Raw genomic sequence first — 14,287 nt, 5'->3', positions numbered from 1 at the left:
TTGATTCTGTTCTTAGCAAGGAAAATGCTAACCAGCTCTCTCTCTATTTCTTCTTTTTCAGCGAGAGATGAAAATGTGGCCACCTTCCGTGGCTCAGAGTACCTTTGCTACGACCTGTCCCAGAACCCCATCCAGAGCAGCAGCGACGAGATCACCCTCTCCTTCAAGACGTGGCAACGTAATGGGCTCATCCTCCACACGGGCAAGTCGGCTGATTACGTCAACCTGGCTCTGAAAGATGGTGCGGTCTCCTTGGTCATTAACCTGGGGTCCGGGGCCTTCGAGGCCATTGTGGAGCCTGTCAATGGCAAATTCAATGACAACGCTTGGCATGACGTTAAAGTGACACGCAACCTGCGGCAGGTAATGGTGAAGGAGTGAGAACACCAGGAAGGTTTCTCTCTAGTGTTATCTGGGCAGACATGAGGACAGGTGATGGAGAAATGGGGATGCTCAGTGGGGTACATCAAAGTGCTTTTACCCTGTCGGATATCTCTCTGTTATCCAAGGGACAACGAAATACCATGAGTTAATGGGAATGTAGTCCTGTTGTGATATCTCCGTTTCCACTTATTAATTTTTGTCTGTTTTTCCCCCAGTTTGATTTAATAATAAAACTTGTGACTTAACTTTACTTTCATCTCCCTTTTCCTTTTCTCTTTTTTCTTTCTTTATTTTATTATGTCCTTAATTACATTTCAATCTTATCAGTAATATTCTTGTTGCATTTAAATACTGTGGGAACAGAGTGTTTTTTTCCACAGCTGACTTTACTCCCCCACCCTTCGTTTTCTTTATGTTTTGTTAATTGATTTAACCATTGCCATGATGTCATAATTCTAATTCTTAAAGTACTTGTTTCTTCCTTTACTTTTTTCTTTTTTGTGTGTGTGTTTCATCTAAGTGTGTGCATGTGGTTATTTTAACTTTGTAGCTTGGGAATTAATTGGTTGGAGTCTTTCTGAATCTCCTTGTTTCTCTGTTCTTTTTTATTTTATTTTTTTCTGTTCTCTGATCTACCCTATTGCTTGTGTCTCTGCCTATGAGACTCTTCTGTTGTCTGTGAGGACTGGAAAAATGGAAGGATCAAAAAAGAAAACAAAGAAACAAACCACAAACAAGCTGCTTTGGAATGTCTTTATCTGATTCTTGTCAGTGTAACTTTACAACTCTACCTGTCGCTTTTCTAAGCAGACAGCTCCATCAGGTGATGTCTTCGCTAGTCAGCTAGCCTTAAAACATGGAAAGCTCACTCATGAAATATAAATATGTATATAAATAGATAAGATAGAATTAAATAACATTGCTCTAAAAGCCGGTGAATAGATCAAGTCACTTAGGCCCATCTGCTGCATGACAAATGTGGTTTACATTATGGATATAAACTGATTAGTGTCTTATTGATTGGTAAATGCCATGTAAACAGTTTGTAAGCTGATATTTTCAAAATAGTTTATGTAAACAATGTGATCTGTCCATTTGCTTGTTAATGTAAATGTTTACACAAATCCTCATCGTATTATTCCAGTTTATATAACTTTACTGGCCGATAAAGCAGCCTTTTTGGAAATATTTACACTAGCTAGGATAAAAATGTATATGGGATAGCAATCCTCTTGCTTCACGGCATAAGCTAGCCAGAACCTGTCATCAGAAAGAATCCTCACCCATTGGCATGTTAGTGCGTAATTGTCCATTATGGGGATTTTACACCTTCTATTGGAGACAGGGTACCAGACTAGAGAGAGTTGTTTAATACTGTATGGCATTACCATGTTTCTACATGTCCAAGATGCCATGTTTTTACATATTTGATGTGTCTCTATGTAAACTGGAGGATTATATCAAATCAGGCCAAATTCTGTTCTAAATTACATGTGACAACGGGGTTATCACTGAAGTCAACATTTGTCTAGTTCTGCTACTTTACTTGCAGATATAAATTTAATTTCTTATGCAGTGGATGGGCCTTAATGATCCTGTTTTATTAAAATATTCCCATCAGTCCAGTAGAGGGAGATAGAGCAACTGTCTGAGGTCTGTCAGTCTGGAACGGTCTGAATATATCACTTTATTTATTAGTTCCATTTTATTTATTTTTAGATGTTTTCAGAATGGCTGCTCTCTGAATATCTTTCTCTGGTTTATAGGCCATTTTAGTTAATGGTACTTTTTATTTTTCTGGGAAATCAGTTTTCAACGTCAAAGAGCACCCGGAGCAAAATACATCCTTGCTGCTTGCCAGGGCTGGTTTAGACCTTGAGGAAATGGTGATAGGAAGGGTTGGTAGTTGGAATTATAAGTGGGACTCTCTCTTTTTAAAAAATACCTTTCTAGCTGATATCTTTTTTTTAAATTTTCTGAGTACACAGTTAAATACAAACATCACTAGGTCTTTTTGGCTTGGGTTAGAGCAGCAACATGTTCTGGTCAGTAATAGAAAACAAGCGAGCACCTCCTCATTCAGGCAGCACCTGGTATTTTACATTATACTCTACAGATCCTATTTTGTCTGTTCACAACATTATTGTTTGGTCCTGAATTCTGAGAGGATCCTGCTTGATTGGCTAGTAGCTAGGATGTTATAGCAGGTCTGTTCTCTTCTTTTTCAAACGATCAGAGAGATCAAACTCCTTTAAAAAAAAAAAAGCAGAGATTTTTAAAGGCCAAGTCATGCAAGGTGCTGAGTGCTCTTAATTTCCATTATGTTCACTGGGAATTGAGGACTCGTAGAACCTGCCTGGACTGCAGAATAAATACAATTCAATGATGGAATGATTTATAATTAATTAATATCTGCCACGAGGGATAGAGAGGTGTTATTACATTCAAGGTTTAGGAGCCAGAATTGGTTATGGCCACTATACACCTTCACCATACAATGGTCTTCTGGCATAATAAAACCGAGAGCAAGGATTGCCTTGTGGTAAAAGCATTGGGGTAGGACTTAGGGGATCTGAGTTCTATTTCTGCCTTTGCCAGTGACTTCCTGGGCATGTCACTTCCTTTCTCTTAGCTTCAATTTCCCCATCTGTAAAAGACAGCAATAATAATACTTACCCATCACGTTGGTGGGTTGTGAGTCTTAATTCATTGATGTGTATAATTTACTTTAAGATCTTCTGATAGTAGGTGCAGTAAAGGACATAGTGTATATTTTTACATGCAGTATGTCATTTGCTCCCCATCTCTCCAGAGTTTACACGTGCATAGAAGAATAGTATAATATAGAGTTTTATTACAGAGAAGGCTGGTGGAAGAGCCTTTGCTGGTTCTGAGCCATGCCTATGTTTACATATGCCTATGTTTACATATGCCTGGTTCTGAGCCATGCCTATGTTTGCTAGGGAAAAAAGGAAGAGTTTGCTAGGGAAAAGAGTTGTTCTGGCCATTTATATCTTATCAGAAACTCGATTGCTTCCTCATTTTTGACTGAAAATATTTACATTGGGGTGAAATACATTTGCCAAAAAGGAAATAAAGTTATTTTTAAATGAAATTTAAGAAAATCCAATATTTTAAATTATGCCATATTTTTTAACATATTTTTGACCATATTCCTGGGGATTAGATCAGAATTTCCAATATGTGTGTGAGACTTTGCCCAATATTTCTGGTGGGTCATTGCATGTTTTGTAGCTAAACTGTGACAGTATCAAGTCCTTTGTTTTCTTAGATCAAGCAACTAACACAGCAGTTAATCTCTTCAGAGAAAGACACAGTGAACCCAGAATTTCCCTTGAGCTAATGTCAATGTAAATCTTTTTATTTATCTTCTGTCTATTATAGTTAACACAGATCCCTGGTTCTATCTTTTGGTAAATGTGTAGTAGGGACAGGATTGTAACTATCTTACACCAGCATTTTCAGAACATGCCTGGTGGGGGCAGTGTGGTATAGTGGGCAGAACACGAGACTGCAACTGACTCGCTGTGTGACCTTGGGCAAGTCACATCCCCTATTTGTGCCTCGGTTTCCTCATATGTAAAATGGGGGCTATAATACTGATCTGTCACACAGGTTGATATGAGGCTTTTTTTGATGAACCCAAGGCCCCTCAGTTGTAAACACATGTTCTGATAACCTAGTTGACTTCCACATGCCTCTAGAAGAAATTAAAAAACAACCACAAGGTTCTGTTAAACCAACTGGGTGTTACTGATAAAAGAACTGCCCGATCTAGTTCCCCTTTATTCCATTCTCAAGAGCTATTTGCAAGCCTAACTGAGACCTACATAGAATGGGGCAATCTAGTAATGGAGATGTTGTCTTCAAGACAAAAAGAGACATGCTAAATACGGTCAACCTTTTCCCCCTCCCATGTCAGATGTCTGACACAGGCAATTCCTTCATCGGTAAAGTGGGTTTAACTCCTGCACCCCAGGTGACACAGGTGAGCTACAGGTGGACACTGGCAGTCCAACTATATGTGTTTTGTATGTCTTTCCTAAGAGTCATGAACTCACTTGTTCTAAAGAAATCTGCAAATCAAGGGACTGGAAGGACAGCCCCAGGGCTTTGGGTTCATCCTGAGTCAAAAGCCTCCAGCCCAGGGAGATTTTTCCTTGTTTAGAATAATTCCGCAATACTTGAGGATAGCAGAGCTTAGAGGAGGGGCAGGGAAAGAGAGATGGGGGTGGCTGGGAGGAAATACTTGAGGGGAGCAGGTACTGAGTGTATCTGTGGGGGTTGTTGGTGGGTGGGGAATACACAGTGATGGGCTTTTGAAAAGTAAGTACTGCATTATTTTAATTTTAATCCTGTTCTAGATGACTAGTACTAAAATATATATGGGTTAGAGGCGGGGAGACTAGGCAGCTCCCTTCCTCTTTACAATCTAGATGGCATGGTTTCCCATAGAGTCCTGGTCATATTGTCCTCTCTCACTCTGTGTGTGTCAGGCGCCCCACGCCTTTTTTTGAAAGACTAACACTAGACCATTCATGCAATGTGTCATTTTTACTAACCGACTAATGTACTAACACCCTAACGACTCATCTTTGCTTTTAGTTATTTTAATTAACAATCGTTCTGTTCACGATTTTTTAATTTCCTTTCTTCCCCCTTTTCCGCAAAGCACTCAGGCATTGGACACGCTATGGTAAACAAACTACATTGTCTGGTAGATATCATTCTTATTGTCTCTTTTTTTGGGTTTGCCGTGTGTTACCTGCCTTTTCCTCCCTTCACTACCCTTTCCCCCCTCACCTTTATATTTACTTCCTTTTTTGATTTTCTTTTGATTTCACTGTGAACACCTATTTTTCCTCTTTGTTTTTTTACATTTTTATTTAAGAAAAAAAAAAAAAAACAACAACAAAAACAATCAAACACAACTGTTCTGGAAATGGGATTTGGTCATTTCTTTTGTTGGTTTCTTCACTTCCCTTTTCCTTTTCTTTTCACGCTGTTGATTTTTTTTCTTTTTTAGCTTATTAGTATAGCTTTCTTTCTCTCTTTCTCTCTTTTTGTTTGTTTGTTTTCTGTTTTGCTTTTGACTCTCTGAAGGTTTTTAGCTCAGAACCATTGCAGGGCCTCTAGTTTGTGTGGTGAAGGCTCTTTTTCTCCCATCCTTTTGTTGTCGCAACGGCTGTTGTAGGCAAACTGGCCAGAGCTGTCCTCCTTCTTCCCACCTCTCTCTCTCACACACACTCTTGTTGTCTCTTTGACCTTCCACCTGCCATGGCTGAAAGGCGCTCAGCCGGTTGTTTGTTTCACTATACATTCTGCATGGCATGTCCACGTCTGTTGACCTGCCCCTCTCCTATTGGCCTCTATCATTTTTCCTCCATCTTCCCTTCTAACCACTAACAACCTTTAAACAAAACTCACATAAATTTCACTTCCTCCTTCCCTTCCCTTCCCCTCCTGCTTCCCCTTCACCCTCCATGTGTTTTGGTGCTTGGACCCTTTTTTTTTTTTTTTTTTTTTTTAATTTAAAAAAAAAAAAATTTTTTTTAAGTTTATGATTATTTTGTTTTCTGTTTGGTTTTTCATTTTTGATGATTGCATGCAAGTGTGAAATAGATTTTCTTTCTCTTTCTCTTTCTCTCTTTTTTTCTGGGCTCCAGATCTTATTGGCATGGGCCTGTCGAAGTGTGGTGTGTGCACGCTTTGCATTTTCTCTCTTTCTCTTCTCTGCTCCTCTCACACTTGCTGGTGTGTGGTTGATTTGATTTGATTTGTTTTTATTAATTTATTCCTTTCATATTTTTATGATGTTGGTTATGATTCAGCCAGAGCTTTTTAAATTTAATTTGTTCCTTTCTTTGATTTTGTGGTTGCGGGTGTGTGTCTCCTTAGGTACATGGCATGCACATCCATAATGTATTGAAAGTGAGATCCTTTCCTCCCATCCCTCCCTGAATGCATGATTGTCAGTGTGCCGTGAGCAAAACAAAACAAAACAAAACAAAAAACCAACTTTGACTTCAGTAGTGTTTTTTACTAACAACTGTAACTAACAATAATCATTAATATAAATAGTATTTAATCATAAAAGCACCTAAGCCGAGCAATCTCTTCTGAGGATAGTTCCATTTTCTAGCCTGATTTAGTGGAGAGCATTTTGATGAGTGCACTTGACAGCACTAAGGTAACAAAGCAGGGGTGAATAGAAGCTGGAGTGCTTCTGTCATGGGCAAAGCAGACCAGAAAATGGAACTTGGCTGCACTAAAAAAACCAAACCTCACCAAAACCTTAATGAAAGTTATACAAAACATAGGGGAGGTGACTTGCTTTTCTCAGGACTGTAAGGTCATTGCTGGGAATTTTTTTTTGTGTCCATTATGTCCCTCGAACAGGTGACAATCTCTGTGGATGGAATCCTCACCACCACGGGCTACACACAAGAGGACTACACCATGCTGGGTTCGGATGACTTCTTCTATGTAGGAGGGAGTCCAAGCACAGCAGATTTACCTGGGTCACCAGTCAGCAACAACTTCATGGGCTGCCTCAAAGAGGTAATTTTCTTGTTTGACAACTGCTTTTCGGTTTTTGTTCCCCCCAAATGATCTGTTGCCTGCCCTTCATTATACCCTGGATGTCTCTCATGGGTGCTGAATCTGACCTTGACACCGCAACAGCTCTATGATCACATACATAGACAAACATGGATGGCAGTAGGGACAGAGCCCCAGATCTTGGGTTCCAAAAAAACATGCCTCTGTTGCTTGAGCTACAGAAAGATTTCCGATAGCTGTCTGTGGCAGTAAGGCAGTTACCGTATCTTCTGTAGATTGTCAGCCACTTGAGAGCAGTGTTAAACGTATGTGGACATTGGGATAAATCCAGAATAATAGGTCAAATGGCCTCCCATTGCTAACCATCATTTTCTATGGTGAAGAAAGAAAATCAGAGTCATCAGCTAATTTAGTATCCTTGCTAAGTATCTGGACTTCACATAGGAGTAGGACTAACAAAAAAAGAGTAAAATGATAGTAATAAGGAATAAAAAATATAATGTTCCAGGCCAAATAGGATGATTGGTGCTTATGTCAATCAAGTGGTTATCATTAAAAAGTAAGCACTTGCCAACAGTCTTCTACACAGAGGGATCTGAAAATGTGCAGTTATTTCTCTATGCTTAGAATAGGAATCACTGCAGTTATTCCAGCATCCTGTGGTAATTTTGCTATATGTTGACTTTATAATGGCAACCCTGTAAGAGGCTTCCAGATAATGGTTTCGTGGCCCTGTGTGTCAATGTGCATGTTACTTTGTTGAAAGCTGTCTGCTAAAAGACATCATAGATTTTGAACCAACTGCTCTAGACAACTTCTTAGCCAGTTCATAATAAGGATTGCCGGCAACCATAGTCCCTGTGCTACTGTGCAATGCCAATTGTTGTGAGTGGGTTTCTTGTACGCTTGGTGTAGTATATCTGGTTTTGTTTTCAGCCTCTCTCTTTGGACATTACAAGTATCAGCAGATCCGATCAAAGGAGAGGCAGAGGTGGGTTTTCTTGCAGAAATCATGGAACTGGCCATGTAAGGTCATGTGCTGTTCTGTAATTGCCTAACAACTCTGCCATCTCACAAAAGGGCCACATGCAGTGTCAGCCAGGCTATTCTCAAGAAGTTTTACATTGTCTTAAGTGTGTTGGGCACTTGAATTAAATGGTGCCCCACTTAAGGTGTTGGAACTGCTGTCTGCCTTAATCTTCTCAATCAGTTGAAGGAGATGTGCATTTGTTGATGGAAATGGGGATCTGGTCTGGATTAAATCTTATACAAGAAATAAAAGTGCCTCTGCTGCATGAGAATGTAAACTCTGTGGCAGGCATCACATCTTTCTGTCTGTACTATAAAGAGCCTAGGGCCTGATTGTCATAGGTACTGAGCACCACACCTCCACTTCAAGCCCATGGAGTTATAGTTGCTTAACCCCTCTGAACATCAGGATAGTAACTTATTTGTGGGCACTGTAAAGATAATAGTAATAACAACAGAAGAGTTTATTTTTGGCTCTTATTCAGGCAGAGGGAACAGAGAAAGTAATGGCAAGAAAATCCCCAGTAGTTTTATTAGTATTTATATCGTTATTTGTGATCTGGTAGTACACACAATGTGCTACCCATACACACACATGAAGACAGCACCCATCTCGTTAGGAAGACTAGAAACCTAGAAAGAGTGGGAAAGGGAGAGAAAACAGACAATTAGTATACAAATGTTTGTAACCCCCATTCTACTGGACAGTGATAGCAGATATGCCTGATAGCCTGGACTTACAGGTTGACCCATAGTCTGTTTAATGGCATCTTGGTCTTAGTGGTGAACACAATAATAGTTCTAGCTCTCCTGCAAATGTGCACACAAGGTATGTCACTCTATCTCTAAGGGCTATTTTAATATTTGCTGTTCTAAGGAGTAAAGGAATCAGCCAGAATACAAACAATAAGAATTTGTACAGCAAGGCACTAGAGAGAAAAATGTACTGGGGGACAAATGAGTAAAGTAAGTGGCTTTACCAATTAACACCTCTCACATTCCCATCCAGCCATGTGCCATCATTGGTCTTAGTAGGGCCTACACTACCATTTTTGTTGGTATAATTTGTCACTCGGAGGTGTGAAAAACACACCCTTAAGTGGCATATTTGACACTGACAGAAGCACTGGTGTGGACAGGAAAGCTTCTCCCACTGAGATAGCTACTGCCACTCAAGAAGGTGGTTTTATTATGTGGATAGAAGAGCTCTCTCCTGTTGGCACAGAGCCGCTACACAAGCGATCTGCATTGATACAGCTGTGTTGCTGTCAACTGTCTAGGTAGACATGGCTTAGGACATATATGCACAACTTACATTTCTGAAAGTTGTATGCAATGCTATAACTCTCTTTGTCGTAGGATATTCGAGAGACAAGGTGGATGAAGTAATATCTTTTATTGGACCAACTTCTGTTGCTGAGAAAGACAAGCTCTCAAGCTACACAGAGCTCTTCCTAAGGTGTGGGAAAGGTACTCCAAGTGTCACAGCTAAATACAAGGTGGAACAGATTGTTTAGCTGGGTAGTTAGCACATTTTCTAAGGACCATTCAAGGTGGAGTGGCCTCTCCACTCTACCTTGAATAGTCCCTTAGAATATTATTACCTGTGCTAAACAATCTGTTCCACCTTGTATTTAGCTGTTTCACTTGGAGTACCTTTCCCAGACCTGAAGAAGAGCTCTGTGTAACTCAAAAGCTTGTCTCGCACTCTCACCAATAGTAATTGGTTCAATAAAATATATTACCTTCCCCACTTTGTCTGTCTACAGTTCTGAAAGTTCTACTTTTTTTCAGATCCAGTGCTGGTGAGAGGTAAGACAGTAAATTGCATTTAATGGATAAAGAGCAGTCTTAAATAATTGCAGGACTCCAAACAAAATGACACAGCAAGCGGAGTGCATCCTAGAAATACACAGTCTAACACAGACTGCTTATCCTAAAGTTCAGGCTTTCTGAGTTCTGCATAAAACAAAGTCCAGTGCCTAAGCTTTCCTTCCCCACAGAATTCTTCGAATCTAACTAACTGAATAACATCGGGTACCATTAAAGTGCTGATGTGGGGGAGTTTGAGTGTTAAGGAACAGGGACATGCTGGGCAGATCACAGCAGATAGTCCACTTCACCTACCCATGGGAGTTAGAAGGGTGCTCTTTGTTTGAGGAGTGGATTGTTCTCTCACAATATACCAAGCAATGTTTCCATGGACTAGAAATGTGGATCAGAGTCAAGCACAAGGCAGTTTATGCTCTGGAACCTTTCACAAACTCTGTTTTCTCTCCTTTCACTTGCCAAGGGAGAAAGCATGGACTGAAGGGCTAGCAGAATAACAGTGAGGGGCTGCAGAGAAGAAAGATCTCAGTCGTGCCAACTATAGACATTCAAAAGTTATGCATCAGCCCCACTAAATCTTGAGATTATTAGAAATAATACATTTGAAGTCTTTCTATTTGGCTTCCTGTTTGTGAACCTCAGAGTTTCAAGCTTTTCCCCACAACCATAAGGGCTCCCGATTCTCATGTAATCCAGTACTGCAGGAGCTGGGGCTTTAAGAAACACACCCAATATCATGAGTGTTAGCAACAGACTCTGCTGAAAAGGAGGAGCAACAGGCTGTAAGAGAGCAAACATTTCCCCTTTCAGAGAACACTGTGCCTGGGGCAGAGTGCTCCTTTCCCTGGATAAGCACCTACAGTGCAATGCCTCTCTGATGAGCAAGATGCTCCCAAGGGGATGTGGGGAGCTACATAGGGATAGTGAATAGTAAACACCACCGAGCCCCAGCACCCCTCAGCCCAGCCACGCTTCAAGCTAATCCCTTGTAGGTGTTGCAGCAGAGGTCCACCTCCTGCTCTCACTGTGCCCTCCCATGGGCACCCTATTGAGAGGCTGAATCTCCCAAGGAAACATGAAGACTTAAACAGGACGTAGGGGTGAGTCTCTCTACACACATGCTCTTAATCTTTAGGGCCTCAGCTATGTTGCTTCTGCCGTAGACTGTATTTGTGGTTAGAGCATCTCGTCCCCACTTTCTGTCAGATGGCAGAGCATGGAGAATGTGAGGAATGTGGGGGTAGAGTGCCTCACACTCCCTGTCTGTGGTTTCGGAAGTGCTTTCACATGGAGCAATGACTGGTGGTCAGAAGAGGGAGGTGCCAGCAGTGTGGACAGCAGTAGGCTGGCTCTGAATATGGCCTCTATGATCCCAGCCCTCAGATGGGTTGTAAACAGCCTCTGTGGGAGAGAGAGTCTCCACTGAGGAAACCAGGAGCTCCAGCCTGGGGCGTCCATGATTAGGGGAATTAACAGAGTCTTTTCCTTGATTTGGTTGAGACAGAGCATTTCCCAGGTTCACCATAATGTCTGGGCTCCTCACACTACCTTCTTTAATGGCTGCTGGGGCCTCTGATTGGAGGAGTCCCAATAGGTTGTCAGCAACATCATTTCTAAATCATAAACCCAAGTGTTGAACCTATTTTCCTATTCAGTTTCACTAGGACTGGAAAGCATCCAAATGTCTAATGAACTACTGTCTTCTAGAGCCTCTATACTATTCTATCCTATCACTGCAGTAGAGCAACTGAAACTGGAATGAGGGAGCAGAAGTGGAAAATAAAAACAACTTTAAAATTGAAAATAAAAAGCCAGCATGCAAATGAGATGTGCATATGTATCAAACATGTAAATTGAGCTAATTCCCAAATCCCAGAGCACCCCAGGAATCCATAAGGGGAGAGTCCCCTTGAGTGCAGAGGACTGGATAAGAACACCTCTTGAGGTTCCTTCTAGTCCTATGATTCTATGATGAGACAGAATTCCTTAGCTGGTGAAATTTCATTGGTGCTATGTTGAGGCACTTAGGACACAAACAGCATTAATTACACTCCAACATTGGTCTGACACTGCTGCTGTCACTGCTCTGTTGCATTTGGATAGATCTGTCTGTTTATTTTTCTAATTGATTTTAAATATAAGTGAGCTTAATGTTCAAAAACGAAAATTAGGGGCCTGGATAGAGGCAGGCATAGCTTGGGTAGAAGCTGTGTATGCTTCCTCATCATAGAGACATGCCTCATTCTTAATCTGCAACACGCCTAGCTATTTCTCACCAGAACAGGCACATAGCCCTGATGTTTCTAATCCTTGAGCTGCGGCTCCTCCTGTTATTGTGAGTCCTGGGTCCCACATAAAGCTCTGCCAATGCACTTCAATCTTGACCTGGAGCACCATTTGCTATTCCTTTTTTGGGTCACTATTGACAGTTCTGCTGATGCACTCATGACTGTATGCTCTGTGAGGCAAACACCGTGCCTTGTGTGTTTGTACAGCACCCAGCACAATGAGCCCTCAATCCTGATTGGGACTTCTGGGTACTATAGCTATAGGAATTTTTAATACTAATAATAAATTGATCTGGAGCACATGGTAAGGCAGAAATCTGCCAACTATTTGGGCAAGGGAAGGTGTGGAGGTAATTGGTAGGGAGAAATGAAAGGATTTCAGGAAGGGGTGGCTTTGAAGGAATAGGTTGTGGAGGAAGGAAGGGGCTGGCATAGTTGTTAAGAGTTGTTATCCATGGGGGAGGATAGCTCTGAGGTGAGCTCTGTTACTGGCATCTAAGGAATGGAGCATGGGGGGGGAGAAGTATCACATACTAAAATAATTCAATTCCAAAAATCTTTGTGAGGTATAGAAAAGAAAATGACTTGTTTGAGGCCACATAAGTGAGTCAGATGCAGGGCCAACGTCAGAACTCAGAAACTGCTGGCTGCCAGTCACACCACCAGTCTCTGTATCCGTCTGATTTTGTTCCTCTTTATTATCTTTCCTGTTAGGCCAATTCTCTTTACCCTCCCCACTTCCTAAGCTTCCGCAAATTAGCCTTTCCTGGAATGGGAACATCCAGGTGAAAGTATTGGGTCAGGAAATGCCAGCTGAATATTTCTGAGCCAGCCTGGCATGAAGCAGGCATAGAAGTATCTCTAGAACTGATGATTTTGGAGAATGTTTGCAGAACATCTGTGAAATTTCTTTCTCTGTCCTGGTGCTCAACAACAGAGCAGATGGCAATACTTCTTTCACATCCAAAGTCTGAGGGTGCCGTGTGGGATACATGGCAACCCTTTATCCAGGAGCACCTGCACTTAAAGCATAATGAATAACAATTATGTAGCTCATCAATAGGGCTCTTCATCTGTAGAGCTCAAAGACCGGGATTTTCAAAGAAGCCTAAGAGTATTACGCTTTTTTGAAAAATAGCAACCGAAGTATATTACAAAAGAGGATAAGGATTATGTGCCTCAGTTTCACCATCTGTAAGATGGGGATGAGAGGTGATATGGCTTGACAGGGTCACACAACAGGCCAGTGGCAAAGCAAGGAATAGAATACAGGTCTCCTGACTCCTGCTCCAGGGTCCAACTCCCTGGGACTTATTGTTTTCCTGCAGGCAGGGCCTGTGCCATCAATAATGTGGAAGAGACAATGACTATGTAGTGCTTCAAGGGCTCGTCTTCCTTTTGAATGATGACAGCTGTTCCTGAAAGTCCTTAAAACTTTTTTCACTGGAGAATTTCCTTCTCCACTTGCAATAGCCCAACATCTCCTCACTTTACCTCTGAGATCTCTGCCTCATTACTGCCATCTTGAGAGAGTGCAAGACAGACATCAGAAAGTGTCACAATGGGTGGGTGTGGGTTACATCCACCATACATGCTAACTGACCAGAAAAGGCACTATTGACTGATGTAAAATGCCCTCTTCTCTCCTCTTTCTGGGGATAAGTGGGCTTCCCTGCTTGGTAAGTCATCTCCTCTGCTGGTGCAGCTGAGTGAGAGACCAGGAAATTGAAGATGGATTCTCCCCCAAAATTCTAACCAACAGAGATGAGTAGAAGATAGGGGCTGTTCAAATCTGGATTAGTCCCAGACTAATGCTTGGAGTTCGAGTTCACCATTGAACTGGGCAAAGTGTTGGGGAAGTGTTTCACAACACCACTTTCTTGTGGACTGTTCCCTTAAGATTTCAGGCCAACATGACAGAAATCTCATTATAAAGGCTATTCTCATTAGATTGCATCCACATCTGAGCCACAGCTGGAAAATAGACTTCTTCCAGTTTTGGATCCAAACCAGAACCAAATCTCTAGTGGTGCTTTTGTTTGGAGTTGCTCTACTGAAACACCCACATCCCTGTAGTTCACAGAAGTTAATATACGAGGTTCATGTCTTGGTACATCTCTGCTAGCTAGTTGGGACTGATGGTCCAGCCAACACTGATTACATTAAAATACCAT

At 41.4% G+C, this 14,287-nt stretch overlaps 1 protein-coding gene across 11 annotated transcripts in view; it reads left to right on the top strand.

The window, feature by feature from the left end:
• NRXN3 (neurexin 3) overlaps positions 1-14,287 on the top strand; it is a 1,218,301-nt gene that overhangs the window by 290,086 nt on the left and 913,928 nt on the right. For 7 of the 11 annotated variants that reach the window (XM_067532468.1, XM_067532449.1, XM_067532477.1 and 4 more), the window contains exon 1: positions 6,850-6,966. In XM_067532468.1, the coding sequence (XP_067388569.1) occupies positions 6,865-6,966 (102 nt within the window). In that variant the 5' untranslated portion in view covers positions 6,850-6,864. Of the gene's footprint in view, positions 1-61; positions 364-6,804; positions 6,967-14,287 lie in introns of those variants that run through there. The other 4 variants (XM_067532399.1, XM_067532391.1, XM_067532404.1 and 1 more) reach the window with 2 other exon arrangements.

Source organism: Emydura macquarii, unplaced genomic scaffold (assembly GCF_026122565.2).
Source record: "Emydura macquarii macquarii isolate MOO-44397 ecotype Brisbane River unplaced genomic scaffold, CSIRO-AGI_Emac_v2 contig_374, whole genome shotgun sequence".
NCBI classification, from domain to species: Eukaryota; Metazoa; Chordata; order Testudines; family Chelidae; genus Emydura; species Emydura macquarii.
Note: the sequence above shows the minus strand (reverse complement) of the source record. Positions and strands in the feature narration are given on the sequence as shown.